Source organism: Rhinatrema bivittatum, chromosome 2 (assembly GCF_901001135.1).
Source record: "Rhinatrema bivittatum chromosome 2, aRhiBiv1.1, whole genome shotgun sequence".
Lineage (NCBI taxonomy): Eukaryota > Metazoa > Chordata > Amphibia > Gymnophiona > Rhinatrematidae > Rhinatrema > Rhinatrema bivittatum.
Window position 1 is genome coordinate 158,695,233 of NC_042616.1, and position 15,176 is coordinate 158,710,408.

The window sequence follows — 15,176 nt, forward strand, 5'->3', positions numbered from 1 at the left end:
AGGCCTCGTCCAGCTCGATCCTCTACTAGGCCTCAGCCGCGTCAGCCTAGGAAACAAAGGCCTAATGTAGCCCCTCCTCCTGGGCCTGCGGCTGGCCTTTGACTCCCTTGTAGGGAACACATGCCAAACCCCTCTTCCAGACATTCCTGTAGGAGGTCGACTGTACCATTTTCTACAACCTTGGTTGCAGATCACCTCAGATCAGTGGGTGCTAACAATTATCGCACAGGGTTACCACCTCAACTTCATAACTCTTCCGGCAGACTCCCCGCCTCTTCAAGCGTGGAGTCTATCCACCCATTTGGCTCAATTACAACAGGAAGTGTCTCTTCTTCTGAAATCAAATGCTATAGAACCCGTTCCTCCCTCTCAACGAGGCAAGGGATTCTATTCCAGATACTTCCTAATACCAAAGAAATCAGGGGGACTATGTCCCATTTTGGACCTTCGAGCCCTCAACAAATACCTTCAAAAAGAGAAGTTCAAAATGGTAACCCTAGGCGCGCTGCTCCCTCTGCTACAAAGAGGGGATTGGCTGTGCTCTCTCGACCTAAAGGACGCTTATACCCACATTGCGATCACACAATCCCATCACAAATATCTGCGGTTTCTCGTAGGCCACGACCATTATCAATACCGTGTCCTACCTTTCGGTCTGGCTTCTGCCCCACGAGTCTTTACCAAATGCCTCGTAGTGGTAGCAGCATTCTTAAGGAAGGAAGGTGTCCACGTCTACCCCTACCTGGACGATTGGCTAATCAGGGCCTCCACCCAACAGATAGCTCAATCCTCCCTAAAATTGACAATTCAAACACTCCTTTCCTTAGGGTTTCTTGTCAATTACGAGAAATCTTGCTTAGTCCCGTCTCAAACCTTATCCTTCATTGGAGCAGACTTGGACACCTTACAGGCAAAGGCTTACCTTCCTCTTCAAAGGGTCCACACCCTAATATCCCTGGCTCGCCAGCTCCAGTCTCAGAACACTGCCACGGCTCGCCAGTTCCTTATTCTCCTAAGACACATGGCATCCTCGGTTCAAGTCACTCCCATGACCTGACTAGCCATGAGAGTAACACAATGGACTCTACGACACCAATGGATTCAAGCTTTTCAGCCTCTGTCCTCCATAGTCACAGTCACACAAGCGCTGCGCCTATCCTTAACCTGGTGGACGACTCAGGTCAACCTCCTTCAGGGCTTACCTTTTCTTCCACCGGATCCGCAAGTAATCCTAACCACCGACGCTTCTCACATCGGTTGGGGAGCCCATGTGGACGACTTTCAAACCCAAGGGTTATGGTCCAAACAGGAAGCCGAACACCAGATCAATTTCCTGGAACTTCGAGCAATCCGCTATGCGCTCCGAACTTTCAAAGATCATCTATTTCATCAGATAATCTTAATCCAGACGGACAACCAAGTGGCCATGTGGTACATAAACAAGCAGGGAGGCACAGGCTCCTTCCTTCTGTGTCAGGAAGCTGCGCAGATCTGGGCGGAAGCCCTCTCCCACTCCATGTACCTCAGGGCCACTTACCTGCCGGGAGTAGACAATGTATTGGCAGACCAGCTGAGCCGTGTCTTCCAACCACACGAGTGGTCACTCGATCCTCTGGTAGCGACCTCTCTGTTTCACAAGTGGGGTTCTCCCCGCATAGACCTCTTTGCGTCCCCTCAGAACCACAAAGTGGACGATTACTGCTCTCTCATTCGGAGCCAGCACTCTCGGCCGAGAGATGCATTCTCCCTCAAGTGGACAACCGGTCTGCTCTATGCATTCCCTCCACTCCCTCTTGTGTCAAAGACTCTCGTGAAGCTACGCCAGGACGGAGGAACCATGATCCTGATAGCACCTTACTGGCCACGCCAAGTATGGTTTCCAATACTCCAGGATCTCTCCATCCGCAGGCACATTCCTCTGGGAAAGGACCCGCATCTGCTCACTCAAAACGACGGATGCCTCCTCCATCCCAACCTCCAAGCCTTGTCCCTGACGGCATGGATGTTGAAAGGTTAGTCCTTCAACCATTTAACCTTTCAGATTCCGTTTCTCGGGTCCTGATAGCTTCACGAAAGCCTTCCACCAGAAAGTCTTACTCATACAAATGGAAAAGGTACACATCATGGTGCACTTCTCAGTCCCTTGATCCCCTTTCCTGTCCAATCTCCAAATTCTTGGACTATTTATGGCATCTCTCTGAATCAGGTCTTAAAACCTCTTCTATCAGAATGCATGTCAGTGCGGTAGCCGCCTTCCATAAGGGTATTGGGGGTAATCCTATTTCAGTACAACCCCTAGTAACACGCTTTCTTAAGGGCTTACTCCATCTAAAGCCACCCTTGCGTCCTCCGGCCCCATCCTGGGACCTTAACCTGGTTCTTGGTCGTCTAATGAAACCTCCTTTCGAACCTCTGCACTCCTGTGACTTGAAATATCTCACTTGGAAAGTGTTATTCCTTTTGGCTGTTACTTCAGTTCGCAGGGTTAGTGAATTACAGGCCCTAGTTACCTATCCGCCTTACACTAAGCTCCTGCAGGACCGGGCGGTACTTCGCACTCACCCTAAATTTTTACCTAAGGTAGTTTCGGAGTTTCATATTAATCAATCCATCATACTACCTATCTTTTTTCCCAGGCCCCACTCCAACTCTGGAGAACAGACCCTGCGTACCCTAGACTGTAAACGGGCTCTAGCTTTTTACCTAGACCGTACAGTTTCTCACAGGAAGAGCACTCAATTGTTCGTCTCTTTCCATCCTAACAAGTTAGGACAACCTGTGGGTAAGCAGGCTCTTTCCTCCTGGTTGGCGGACTGCATTGCTTTCTGCTATGAGCAAGCTGGCATCCCCTTTCAAGACCGTGTTAAAGCACACTCTGTGAGGGCCATGGCGACGTCAGTGGCACACCTTCGATCGGTGCCGCTTCCTGACATCTGCAAAGCTGCAACCTGGAGTTCTCTCCATACTTTTGCAGCCCATTATTGTTTGGACAAGGCTGGAAGACAGGACTCCATCTTCGGCCAGTCTGTCTTGCGTAACCTTTTTCCAACCTGATGTACCAACACCCTTCCACCTACCCGGTAGGGTGCGGATGCCCTTTCCCAAATTTCTCCTCAGTTGTTGTGCCTGCTGCACACCGTTGGGTACATTTGGTGCCAGTCGGGACATCCTCAGCTCGGTACTCACCCATTTGTGAGGACAACCATCCTGCTTGTCCTGTGAGAAAGCAAATGTTGCTTACCTGATGTAACAGGTGTTCTCACAGGACAGCAGGATGTTAGTCCTCACGAAACCCGCCCGCCTCCCCGCGGTGTTGGGTTCGTTTTATTTTTACTTTCTAGGCACTGCCTGTAGCTTTGAAAATCAGACTGAAGGGAGACCCCTGCTGGCTGCAGGGTCAGTGCCTTGCTGGGCATGCCCAGTAGGGGCCAGTCAAAGTTCTGTTTAAACTTTGACAGAAGTTTTCCGTGGTGGGCTCCATCCTCGATGTCACCCATTTGTGAGGACTAACATCCTGCTGTCCTGTGAGAACACCTGTTACATCAGGTAAGCAACATTTGCTTTCTCTCCATCTATCTTCTTCCCTCAAACATACAGTCAGGTTCTCATTCTCACATGCTTTCTCTCTCTCTCTCACACACACACAGGCTCTCACTCTCACATGCTCTCTCTCATACAATCATTCATACACAGTCTCTCTCTTGCACATGCTGTCTGACTCTCACACACCCAGGCTCTCTCTCACTCCCACATGCTGTCTTGCTCAAGCACAGGCTCTCACTGTCACATGCTCTCTCTCATACAATCATTCATACACACAGGCTCTTACTGTCACATGCTGTCTCTCTCACACACATGCTGTCTCTGCAAACATTCAGGTCCTCACTCCCACACACAATCTCTCAACTCATCTCATACACGCACACAATCTCTCAACTCATCTCATACACGCACTCTACGGGCCCTCAGCCTCTCTCTTACTTCTGGACCTCCTCTTCACGGGTCACTGCAGGATGGGCTCTGCAGCGGCCCTGATCTTCTCGGGCCGATCCACGGTGGGGACCCTGCTACCGGGCCTCCTCCTCTTCTCAGCCCTCTGCAACAACGCTTCTCCTCTTCTGCACGTGGCAGATGCTCCTCCTCCTTCCTACCCGTGCGGCTCCAGCAACATTTTTCTTCTGCCGCGTGGGCAGGAAGGAGGCGGAGCACCTGCACGTTTAGACGTGACCTTTTTCTTCGGGCCATGGTGACGTGAGCTCCACCACGGCCCTGCCGATCTTCCTGCTGTGTGTCTCTGGCAGCATTGAATTTCCTTTTTCTATCAGAGGATGTCTCAAATTCTTCTGGCCTCTAAAAAAAGATTCCACAAGGAATTATCTACAAATCGGTGGGTTGCTGTATATGAGGCAGTATGGATTCACCAGAGGGAAGGTCCAGTCAAAAATCTGATTGATTTATTTAATTGGGTGAATAGAAATTTTGATCAGGGAAAAGCGCTCAATATTTATTTATTTATTTATTTATTTATTTTGGACGTTTATATACCGGCGTTCATGTAGAAAGTACATATCACATCGGTTTACAATGAAACAGTTCTTGCATAAAAGTATTACATGGAACAGGGGTTACAATGAACTGGGATCTATGAGGATAAATACATGGGGTTAAAAATAAACTGCTAATATGTCATTCCAGTATAAAAAGAAACATTAAGTTAAATTAACAAATAACGAACAAATAGAATAGCAAATTAACTGAAGAGCATACATTGAAGTGGAACCAAAATGAAAATGAAAATGTTCTCAACTTTAGAGAGAGACTTGTGGTTACTACAGTGGTGGGAGGGGGAGACGGATCAGAGGATCTAGGGTGAGAAGAAGGGGGGAATTTATTAAATGTAAGGGGCTGTGGGTGCTGAAATGGGGAAAGGTCTAGAGAAGGGACGGAGAACGGGAAGGGTAGAAAGTTAAATCAGACTGTGAAATCAGTTCGTTGCAAATTAAGATAAGGCGCAGAATGTCCTGACTGCGGGTGGTGGGCCCTGATTAAAGTCAGTACAAGTGTCCTGTTGTACAAGACGTACATAAGGGAGTGAGGCTCATTTGACTAGCCAAGATAGTTCTCTTGAAGGGGAGCAACGTTCATCTAATTAGGGGAATGCTTGACTGAATAGCCACGTTTTGAGCTTTTTTTTTGAAGGTCAACGGGCATGGTTCTTGACGGAGGTCCGGGGGGAGAGAATTCCAATGTGGGGGACCAGCTGTTGATAGGGCATGTTTCCTTAAAGAGGTCTTGGCTGGAGGGGCGTAAAGAATGCCTTTGTAGACACTTCTAATGGGTCTGGAGGAAGAGTGGAGTCGAAGCGGGATACTAAGATCCAGAGGATTAAGATTGTGCATGGCTTTGTGAATTATTGTTAGGACTTTGTAGAGAATTCTGAATTTGATGGGTAGAGAATGGGGGTAATGTGTTCTCTTTTGTTAGTGTTGGTCAGAATCCTAGCGGCGGAGTTCTGCAACATCTGTAGGGGTCTGATGTTGTTTGCTGGGAGACCGAGAAGGAGAGAGTTGCAATAGTCAATTTTTGAAAAGATGATGGATTGAATATGATTTACTTGAATTTCAGCAAAGATTTTATTACAGTCCCACATAGTAAGCTTGTGAATAAAATGAGAAGCTAGGAATGGGTGCCAAGGTGGTGGAATGGATTACAAACTGGTTGACTGGCTGGAAACAGCGTGTAATGGTAAATGGAGCCTGCTGTAAAGAGAGAACAGTGTTAAGTGGAGTGCCATAAGCATTGGTTTTGAGACAGGTTGTGTTCAATATCTTTGTGAGTACATTGAGGAAGGGATAAAGGTAAAGTTTGTCTATTTGCGCATAATACTAATTTCTGCAACAGATTGGACACACCTGAAAGAGTGAAGAGATGAAAAGTGATTTAAGAAAGCTTGAAGAGTAGTCAAAGATTTGGCAGCTGGGATTCAATGCCAAGACGTATAGAATCCCGCTGTATCCAAAAGAGGGGTGAAAGACTACTGTGCATGGACTGGGAGAGGGAGCTTGGGGTAATAGTCTCTGATGACCTGAAGGCGGCGAAGCAATATGACAAGGCGATAGCTAAAGCCAGAAGAATGCTAGGCTGCATAGACAGAGGAGTAACCAGTAAGAAAAAAGAGTTGTACAGGTTCTTGGTGATGCCTCACCTGGAGTACTGCGTTCAGTTCTGGAGACCGTATCTCAGAAAGGATAGAGAAAGGCAACCAAAATGGTGTGGGGTCTGTATTGGAAGAATTATAATGAGAGGCTGAAGGATCTAAATATGTATACCCTGAAAGTGTAGGAGAGATATGATATGGACCTTCAGATACCTGAAAGGCTTAATGTTGCACGAAATTTAAACCTTTTCCATTGGAAAGCAAACAGTAGAACTAGTAGTCATGAAATGAAACTCCAGGGGGGAGACTCAGAACCAACATCAGGAAATATTTCTTCATGGAGAGGGTGGTGGATGCCTGGAATGCCCTTCCGGGAGAGGTGGTGAGGATGAAAACAGTAAAATAATTCAGAAAGACAAGGGATAAACACTGTGGATCTCTAAAGTCTAGAGGTTTGAAAATGAAGAAAAAGGTGCATGGGGGTAACCTGCATGGAATGACAGTTACTACTGTTAACAGAAAGCATGGGATTTATTACCCTTACCCAATTATCTTTTATGCTTTTGACACAACTGCAACATTGCTCTCTGCTTCGGAGGGGTGTTAAAAGGGGAATTGGATTCAGATGAGAGCCAACATTAGGCCATGACTTTTACAGTCTGTGGTACTGATACGCAGATATTAGGGGAAAATGCAGGACTGCTTCTATGGCCAAGTCCAAATGCAAAGCACATTCAAGGAGTATTGTCTGAATGATCAAGAATGGAGATCATCCCATAAATATGTTGCTAGCAGTAATTTTGTTATGGGTTTGACAGTTGCTTTGATCTGATTGTAAATATAACTACCCTTAATGTAAGGCTTGGGAGTAACCTGCACGGTGTGGCAGTTACTACCGTAAGAAAATTGCTGGGCAGTCTGAATGGACCATTTGATTTTTTTCTGCCGTCATTACTATATTACTATGAAATCATGGTTTTAAATGGAGGAGGATTTGCCTTCTAGTGTTAGGGGAAAATCCCTAGACTCTTTCGCCTGTCCTATTCAAAAACTGCTTGAATATCTTCTACATCTTTCAGAGTCTGGTCTGAAGACCAAGACTGTTATGGTTCATCTGCGTGCAATTAGTGTTTAAGCGTTTATCATCACCATCTCTATACAGCTTCTAGTTGTCAAATTCAAGCAGGGCTTGCTCCAAATGAAGTCATTTTTGGTTGTCTTGGAACCTCAACATGGTAATAGCCAAGTTAAAGAAAGCTTACTAGGAGCCTTTAGACTACTGTGAGCTGAAGTATCTGACCTGGGAGGTACTGTTTTTATGGTGGTCATTTCAGCACACAAAATCAGTGAGCTCTAGTCCCTAGTAATTTGCAACCCTACACAGGGATGATAACTTTCAAAACTGCTCGAATATGCCCATTTATGCATGTTTATGGGCTCACACAAAGTTGCTACTGTATTTATAACCTGCGTGGATATGCAGGTTATAAAACGAGTACATATGCGTACACAAATGTTTGCATATTATTATTTTATTATTTATTGTTAAAGTTCCTCTCTGTTTTATGTAAACCGATTTGATATGGTTATTACCATGAAGGTCGGTATAGAAAAATGTTAAAATAAAATAAATAATAAATATGTAAAAACTGTGAGCCGCACAAGTTTGGAGTTATCCAGAAATATAGCCGCACTTATCCCAATAAGTTCCAATTAGACTGCTAAGTAGTAGCACTTAGCCAGATAAATCTAAAAAGCGCAACTTGTCTAAGTAGCAATTTTCAGACATCCAGATATGTAATACAGCCAGATAAGTCTTAAGAAAAAAAAAAAAGTGCCACAAATCTGGAAAGGTTCAAATTTGTCCACCTAAGCAGCAGCAAAGGTGTTACTCAGCCAGATAAGTCAGAATTTAGCTGGATAAAGCAAATGATAATGCTGCATATTTGTACTTCAAATTTTAAAGGGATATGTGAGTAGATTTTACTTGTTATTTAGATGCATTTACCCCCCATAAGTTGGCTTTTAAATGTACAAGTTGGGATTTTCTAACATGCGCGCACAGCAATAAAACAACCAGTTTTACCAATTAGTCTACCACTTCACCCAGTCCATCTGCAGATTGGCAGATCATGAAGACCCTTCTGACTCTTCAGCCTGAAATCCCTCCATTTCATCCAGATCTCCCAGCCAGTCATATTTTCACTTTTACTATAAGATGTTTATGATCACTTATGCCAGATAAGGTTAAATTATACTACCTGATCATTTTCTTTCCTTGAATCTTGCTAGACCAGTCAATACATTCAGGATTTCCTTCCTCCACAGCTGATGGAGACAGAAGACACACCATTTTCATGACTTCACTCAGGGCTATGAAAGAGATGTGGCCTCAGCCAATGCCAGTAACCTACTACCAAAGCATTGTGACCACTAGAAATCCCCTTTATATCCTTTTCTTGAAACATATACTGGGACCCATTCTGAGTGAGGTCCAAAAGTAAGACGAGGGAAGGATATAAGCAGCAGGAGGAGGGTGCTGTCGGGCGCCTCACATGATACCCTTAGTCTCCCTGATCCTCCTTGCCCTTGTCTTCTTGAGTGGGATCCTGACTGGTCTAGCAGGATTCAAGGAAAGAAAATTATCAGGTAAGTACTGTATAATTTAACCTTCTTATCATCCTGCTAAACCCGTTACTACATTTGGGATTTACCAAAGTTTCCCCTTACTGGGGTGTGTAAAGACAGTGCTGTCTTTGCTAATCCATGCCTCAAAGGTAGCGACTGTCTTGTACTGTGTGACCAATCTATAATGTTCGAGACAATGCCCAAATGATCACGCCACAGCCTTGCCTATTTTTTCTGGCGAGGCTAAGGTGCCTCTGCCCAGGATGAGGCTTGAGCCCTTGCAGAGAGAGCCTGGAGCATTATTGGGATCTTCTAATCTGATAATAAGTAGGCCAATGCTATTGCCTCCTTGCTTCTTCTGGTATGGTGGCTTTAGAATCCGCCTACCTCTTTTTGGGCCCCAAGTATCAGGAGCAACTCATCTGTTCTATAATGTTAACTATGTCAAAAGAATCCAATGTATATTTAATTGCAGCTTTAAATTTTTTTCCTAACAGACCCTGCTGCTGAGGGCTGGACAGGCCTTTGCTTCCCATGAAAAGCTGATATTAGCTCAGTAGGAAAGATCAAACTTCTAGATAAGAAATTCTACAGCACTGAGCCTGTTGCTCTGAGATGTGCCTTAGCCATGCAAATTCCTTCAAGTAAGACCATTCCCGAAAAAGCCCTTCATAGATGCTCATTTTAATGGCCCAAGAAGCCATCTGCTCAAGGCCTTTAGCATCCAAATGATATCCTACTCTATTCACATCCCATTCCTAACCTGACTGTCCAAGGAGGTGGGGTATTATTTTGGAGGCCTAATGACTCCCAGAGTTGCCTTGGCGCTTATAAGCCAGACATCCAAGTATGGGTGCAGCATAGTGTCCTTTGTATACTGTGCTGCTGGAAACACTGGTGTGGGAAGTTTGAGAACTATTGCTAGAAAGTTTAGGAGCTGTTGCTAGGTTGAAAGCCACATTTGGGACTGGCCATGCTCTCATAAGAACATAAGAAATTGCAATGCTGGGTCAGACCAAGGGTCCATCATGCCCAGCATCCTATTCCAACAGAGGCCAAACCAGGCCACAATGACCTGGCAAGTACCCAAACACTAAGAAGATCCCATGGTACTGATGCCAGTAATAGCAGAGGCCATTCCCTAAGTCAACTTGATTAATAGCCGTTAATGGACTTCTCCTCCAAGAACTTATCCAAACTTTTTTAAACCCAGCTACACTAACTGCACTAACCACAGCTTCTGGCAACAAATTCCAGAGCTTAATTGTGCGTTGAGTGAAAAAGAATTTTCTCTGATTAGTCTTAAATGTGCTACTTGCTAACTTCATGGAGTGCCCCCTAGTCCTTCTATTTTCCGAAAGAGTAAATAACCGATTCACATCTACCTGTTCAAAACCTCTCATGATTTTAAAGACCTCTATCATATTCCCCCCTCAGCCGTCTCTTCTCCAAGCTGAACAGCCCTAACCTCTTCAGCCTTTCCTCATAGGGGAGCGGTTCCATCCCCTTTATCATTTTGGTTGCCCTTCTCTGTACCTTCTCCATCGCAACTATATCTTTTTTGAGATGCAGCGACCAGAATTGTACACAGTATTCAAGGTGCGGTCTCACCATGGAGCAATAAAGAAACATGGGGAAGCCCTGGCTTATACCAAACCAGTAACAGCCAGTATTAGTAAATTGTGTGGTCAGGCAGCTCACCTGGGACATTCCCCTCAATCTTGTCCTGCACTTGGAGTTAATTAAACATATTAACTGTTGCTTTCCTTGAAGTCCATAATCAAAAATATTTAGGCAGCTAACTCAGAAGTTATCTGGCTAAATTCTAGTTGGCTAATAAGGTAATTGGCTAGAATTAGCTGGCTACATTTGCAGTGTTCTAGGGGAGTAACTGGGAGGAGCTGAATTAGCTGGTTAAGTTAGCCGGCTAACTCCAATATTCAACGTTAACTGGATGACTAAACCAGCTAAGTCTGATAAGGCCAAAGAGCTGACCTAAAGTTAGGCAGCTATAGTTATAGATATTCAATAGTGCAGTTTCATATTGCATATACCTCCAAAGTTAGCCGGATAAGTTTATCCGGCTAACTTTGCTGGCCAGACTGTGTCTGAATGTGGACATCTTCCTTTTTATCTCAGGTAAGTTCTGAACACCTTTAAGGATTTGTTACAGACTTTCTTAATATTTTAGCCCATTAAGTTACCACTTTCTTGAAGGGCATTGCACCTGAGCAAAATTTGAGCCATGCTGCAACAGGTAGTACCTTGAACAGGGCTACTGCAAATAAAGGACTTGCCAGCTCTGAAAAAGCTGAGCCTGCTGTCCTGACTTACCTAGGTACTAATTAACCCATGTGCCTGCAGATTATCACATCCTCGCTGAGTAATGGTTAGCCTTGCAGTATTCTTACAGGCCTTACCCAATCTGCTTGGAAAACTCATAGATGTATCACATAAATGTAGCACTTAATGCTATAAAAACAACCAGGACAATAGTCTATTTCCAACATATGCATATCCTCAAAGAAACCAGTTCAGCCGCTACTTACTACCTCCGACCTGGCTTCTACTTAATTCTGCTACTCTTTCACCTGTAAGAGAGAGAGGCAGGGATGGAGAGAGGGCTTTGAACGCCTCCTGAGAATCCAGGAATTCTTCTCTGAAGGTAAGTGACTACCTTTGTGCTCTGGGGACACTATATCCCCTGCCAGGGTACTGGGCCAGGCACTGTTCTCTGGAAGTTTCACAGGTCTGAAGGCAATTGGGAGGAACCTCCAGGAACTCAACCAGGGCAAGGCCTAGGAGACTGCTACTACTGGGATGACCCAGTAGCTCAACCAGGGCAGAACCTGGGAGACTGCTCTCACTGGGAGAAGTAATGCCTAGGGGTAGTTGTCCCAGGAGCAATAAGGACTCAACCAAGCCAGGGCACCCTGAATCTGGGAGTTATGTCCTCTTCATGTGTCTGCAGTTGCTGGATACAGAGACTTCTGGTATTGGCCAGGCCTCCTTTGAGTAAGTCATGAAAAAGATGTGTCCTCTGTCTCTATCAGCTGTGGAGGAGCGAAATCTTGAATGTAATGACTGATCTAGCAGGATAATAAGGAATGAACAGATATAAATATACGCAAGTAAAAGACTTGCACATGTCAATTTGGCAGTTTGTAAAATGCTGTAAATGTTGGCCCTGCACTGGAATGCCCCGGCTCGCTCCTTTTTTACACTTGCAAATTTACTCACAGGCCCTGATTTATGCATGTATGTTGTAGTTTTTAAAATAGCATAAACTTGTGTACATGCGATTTTAAGTGCAGAACGTTTGAAAATTCACCTTTAAGTTTTTTCATAATAGGATATTTGCGCAGAACCACCCTAAGTTCCTTCCTAAGGCATTGCTGGACTTCCACCTTAACCAGTCAGTCATCCTTCTGACATTCAGACCACATATCCACAAAGGTAAACAAGCCTTGTACAGTTTGGATTGCAAAGAGCCTTAGCCTTCTATCTGGAATGGACTTAAGCCCTTAGAAAGACTACCAAATTTTTTTGATTCTTTTAACTCCAACAAACTTTGAACTGCTGTTGACAAGAGCTCCCTTTCTAATTAGATAGCAGATTGCATCTCTTTCTGTTATGCCCAGATAAATCTAACTCTGGATGAGCATGTTAAACATCATAGTGTTAGAGCCGTGTTGGAATATCTGAGATCAGCCTCCATGAAAGACATCTACAAGGCTGTGTCTTGGAGTTCATGCCACACATTCACATCCCATTACTGTTTAGATAAAGATTCCCTGCACTACAGTAGATTTGGTTCATCTAGCCTGTGGGGTCTATTTGAAGTTTAGAATCCAACTTCATCCCCCCAGGGCCTGTTCTTATTGTTTCCAAACTGCGCTTTAAAAAAAAAAATTAAAATGAGAAAATGGTTTGTTGCCACCAAAAACATTTTGCCTATTGGCACTATTTTCTAAATTCATTTCTTTTTAAAGACCGTGGTAGCTAGTGATTCCCTACCTATGAGGACTATACATCCCGCTTGTCTTCAGAGAAAGCGAAAGTTGCTTATTTGTAACAGGTGTACTCTGAGGACCACAAGATGTAAGTCCTCACAGAACTACTCACCTCCCTTTGGAGTTGTTTTCTATATATTGTTAACTAAATTAAGAATTTAAGGGCCCCATTTGACTTGGGTTACATGGGAATAGCACATGTATGCTCAGAGCATGCCAGAAGCTTTTACAAGCTTTATAGGCCTCATCACTGGCTGGACTCTGTTAAATGACATTATCCACCTATGAGGACTTAGCACCAGCTATCCTTGGAGAATACCTGTTACAGGTGAGCAATTTGTGTTCTATTCCCCCATGCAGGGAAAGATTTTAAAGCCCTGAAGGCTTCATGCACGTTTTTTAACTCCTGGTCAGAGGTAAAGTTAACTCACATTTCTGGGGTGAGTATTAGTGAATGGTGCTGTGTCACAGTTGGTTCCTGGAGTTGCATTTTGCATGTACAACACTTAGAAGCATAATTTCTGTGCATCTAATTCATTTTGTGTGTGTTAAGCATATTTTGGGGTTAGTGTGCATTTTTCTTTTAACTCCTAATGCAGTAGCATACCATTAGCTTATTGAATTGGGAGTTAATATTTTTGGCAGAGAAAGAAATTCAGTGCACGATTTTTTAACTTATATCTCATTGCATTGGGCCCTAAATGTGTAGTTTTGGTTTGCCTCATTGTATTTTGCTGTCATGCCAGAGTTATTCTGCTTGTTTTCTGCAGCATTGTACTGGTATAACTATGAGACTGGAAAGCAGTGGCTTTGTGAGATGTATGGTAAACAGGAGCCAACATTCATGATCAGTTTCACTGCAGGGGCAGTAGCGGGCTCTGTAAGTCTCCGTTAATTGTTTTGTTTTATTTTAATTCTCTGTCAGTAAATATGTATTTCATCTGTGTATGTCAGTACACTTGGTTTTTTTTCTTTTCTTGCCACAGAAAGCCTTTGTCCTGTCCATACCAATAGACCTTTGCTAATGAGCTCATTTCACTTTAGAAAAAATGTTTTTAAAAAACAAATATAATTTAGTAACTTCACACTGGGGACACAGGGAACTCGGCCCAAAGCACTAATCTCATGAATCCAGTGATTGCAGATTGCGGTGGTGTGTGAAGAAAATGTGTTAAGTGAGAGTAAATTGTAATAACTGTATTCTTGCCTGGACACAGCCTTTAGCTTCTGTTGATCTCTTACCATCATTCATTTCTTGCTGCTGATTTTGTGCAGTAGTTTGACTCCATTTCACAGCATAGTACTAGATTCAATTTAATTTTTAATTTATATTCGTGCTTTCTTGACTGGTCAACCACTTCAAAATGGGTTATATTCCAGTACAGTAGATATTTTCATGTTCCCAGAAGGCTTACAATCTAAGGGGATCATTTACTAAGCTGTTGAGCATTTGTCATGTGGTGAAGGCCTTAACGCAGTGATGATATGTCATATTCCCCACCACCACCACTACCACCACCACCCCCGGTAATGGAAGAAAGGTAATGGGCTGCTTTGCAAGCTCATTACTGGGTTATTTCATGTAACTAATATAATGCAGCTTGACTGAAAAATCAAAAGCTGCGTTATTTTCAGGAATGATAGCTACAACTCTGGAGTTACAGTTGACTTTCCTTGGGAGCATCTGGAGACTAACTTGAATCTCAATGCTTCTGGGGGCCATCAGTTGAAAGGGCCCAAGGAACGCAAAGAAAACCTCCACCCCCCCACTCCCCTCCTCCAAGTGTGGCAAAAGCCTTGGGGGTCTGATGAGACCCTCTGTCCTACCCCCTACTGTTACTTGAGGCAGCCTCAGAGGCAAAAATGAGTAGCAGTGCAGGCCCCTCTCCTTGCCATAGCTTTAAATCCCTGGTGAGCTAGTGGGGCCCAGTGTGCCCCCGAGACTCCAGGCCCTGTGCCATCACTGTAAAAATCTTGCCATCTGGTCTGTTTTTTTCTTATGTCTCTGTCATGTGATAAGGTCATAAGAAGAAAACAGGCCAACCGGTGCCATTTTTACATTGATGGTGCAGGGCAAGTAGCCTAGAGTATGTTCTGGGTCCCATTAGCCCACCAAGATTTAAGAGTGTACAGCAAGGAAGAGTGGCCGGGAGGAGAGCTAAGGTGGAGGATGAGGCTCAAGAGACCTGGAGGGGGAATGTTTTGAAAAAGCGGAGGGACTTGCAGTGCTCTCTCTTTTTTTTTTTTTAACATTTCATCCACTGGCACCACCTCAAGGGGAGTGGGGCAGTGGGGTCTTCCCAGTTCCCCAGAGTTTTGCCATTCTTTGGGGGAGGGTAGAAGAAATATTCGGGTTGCTCAAGCCCTGTAAGAAGATG

The 15,176-nt window shown here is 44.3% G+C and overlaps 1 protein-coding gene across 3 annotated transcripts in view; it reads left to right on the forward strand.

Moving 5' to 3' along the window:
• The window catches only part of SLC25A40 (solute carrier family 25 member 40), a 127,197-nt gene that overhangs the window by 90,152 nt on the left and 21,869 nt on the right, over window positions 1-15,176 (forward strand). For all 3 annotated transcript variants that reach the window (XM_029588800.1, XM_029588801.1, XM_029588799.1), the window contains exon 8: window positions 13,569-13,678. In XM_029588800.1, coding sequence (XP_029444660.1) covers window positions 13,569-13,678 — 110 coding nt within the window. The remainder of the gene's footprint in view (window positions 1-13,568; window positions 13,679-15,176) is intronic.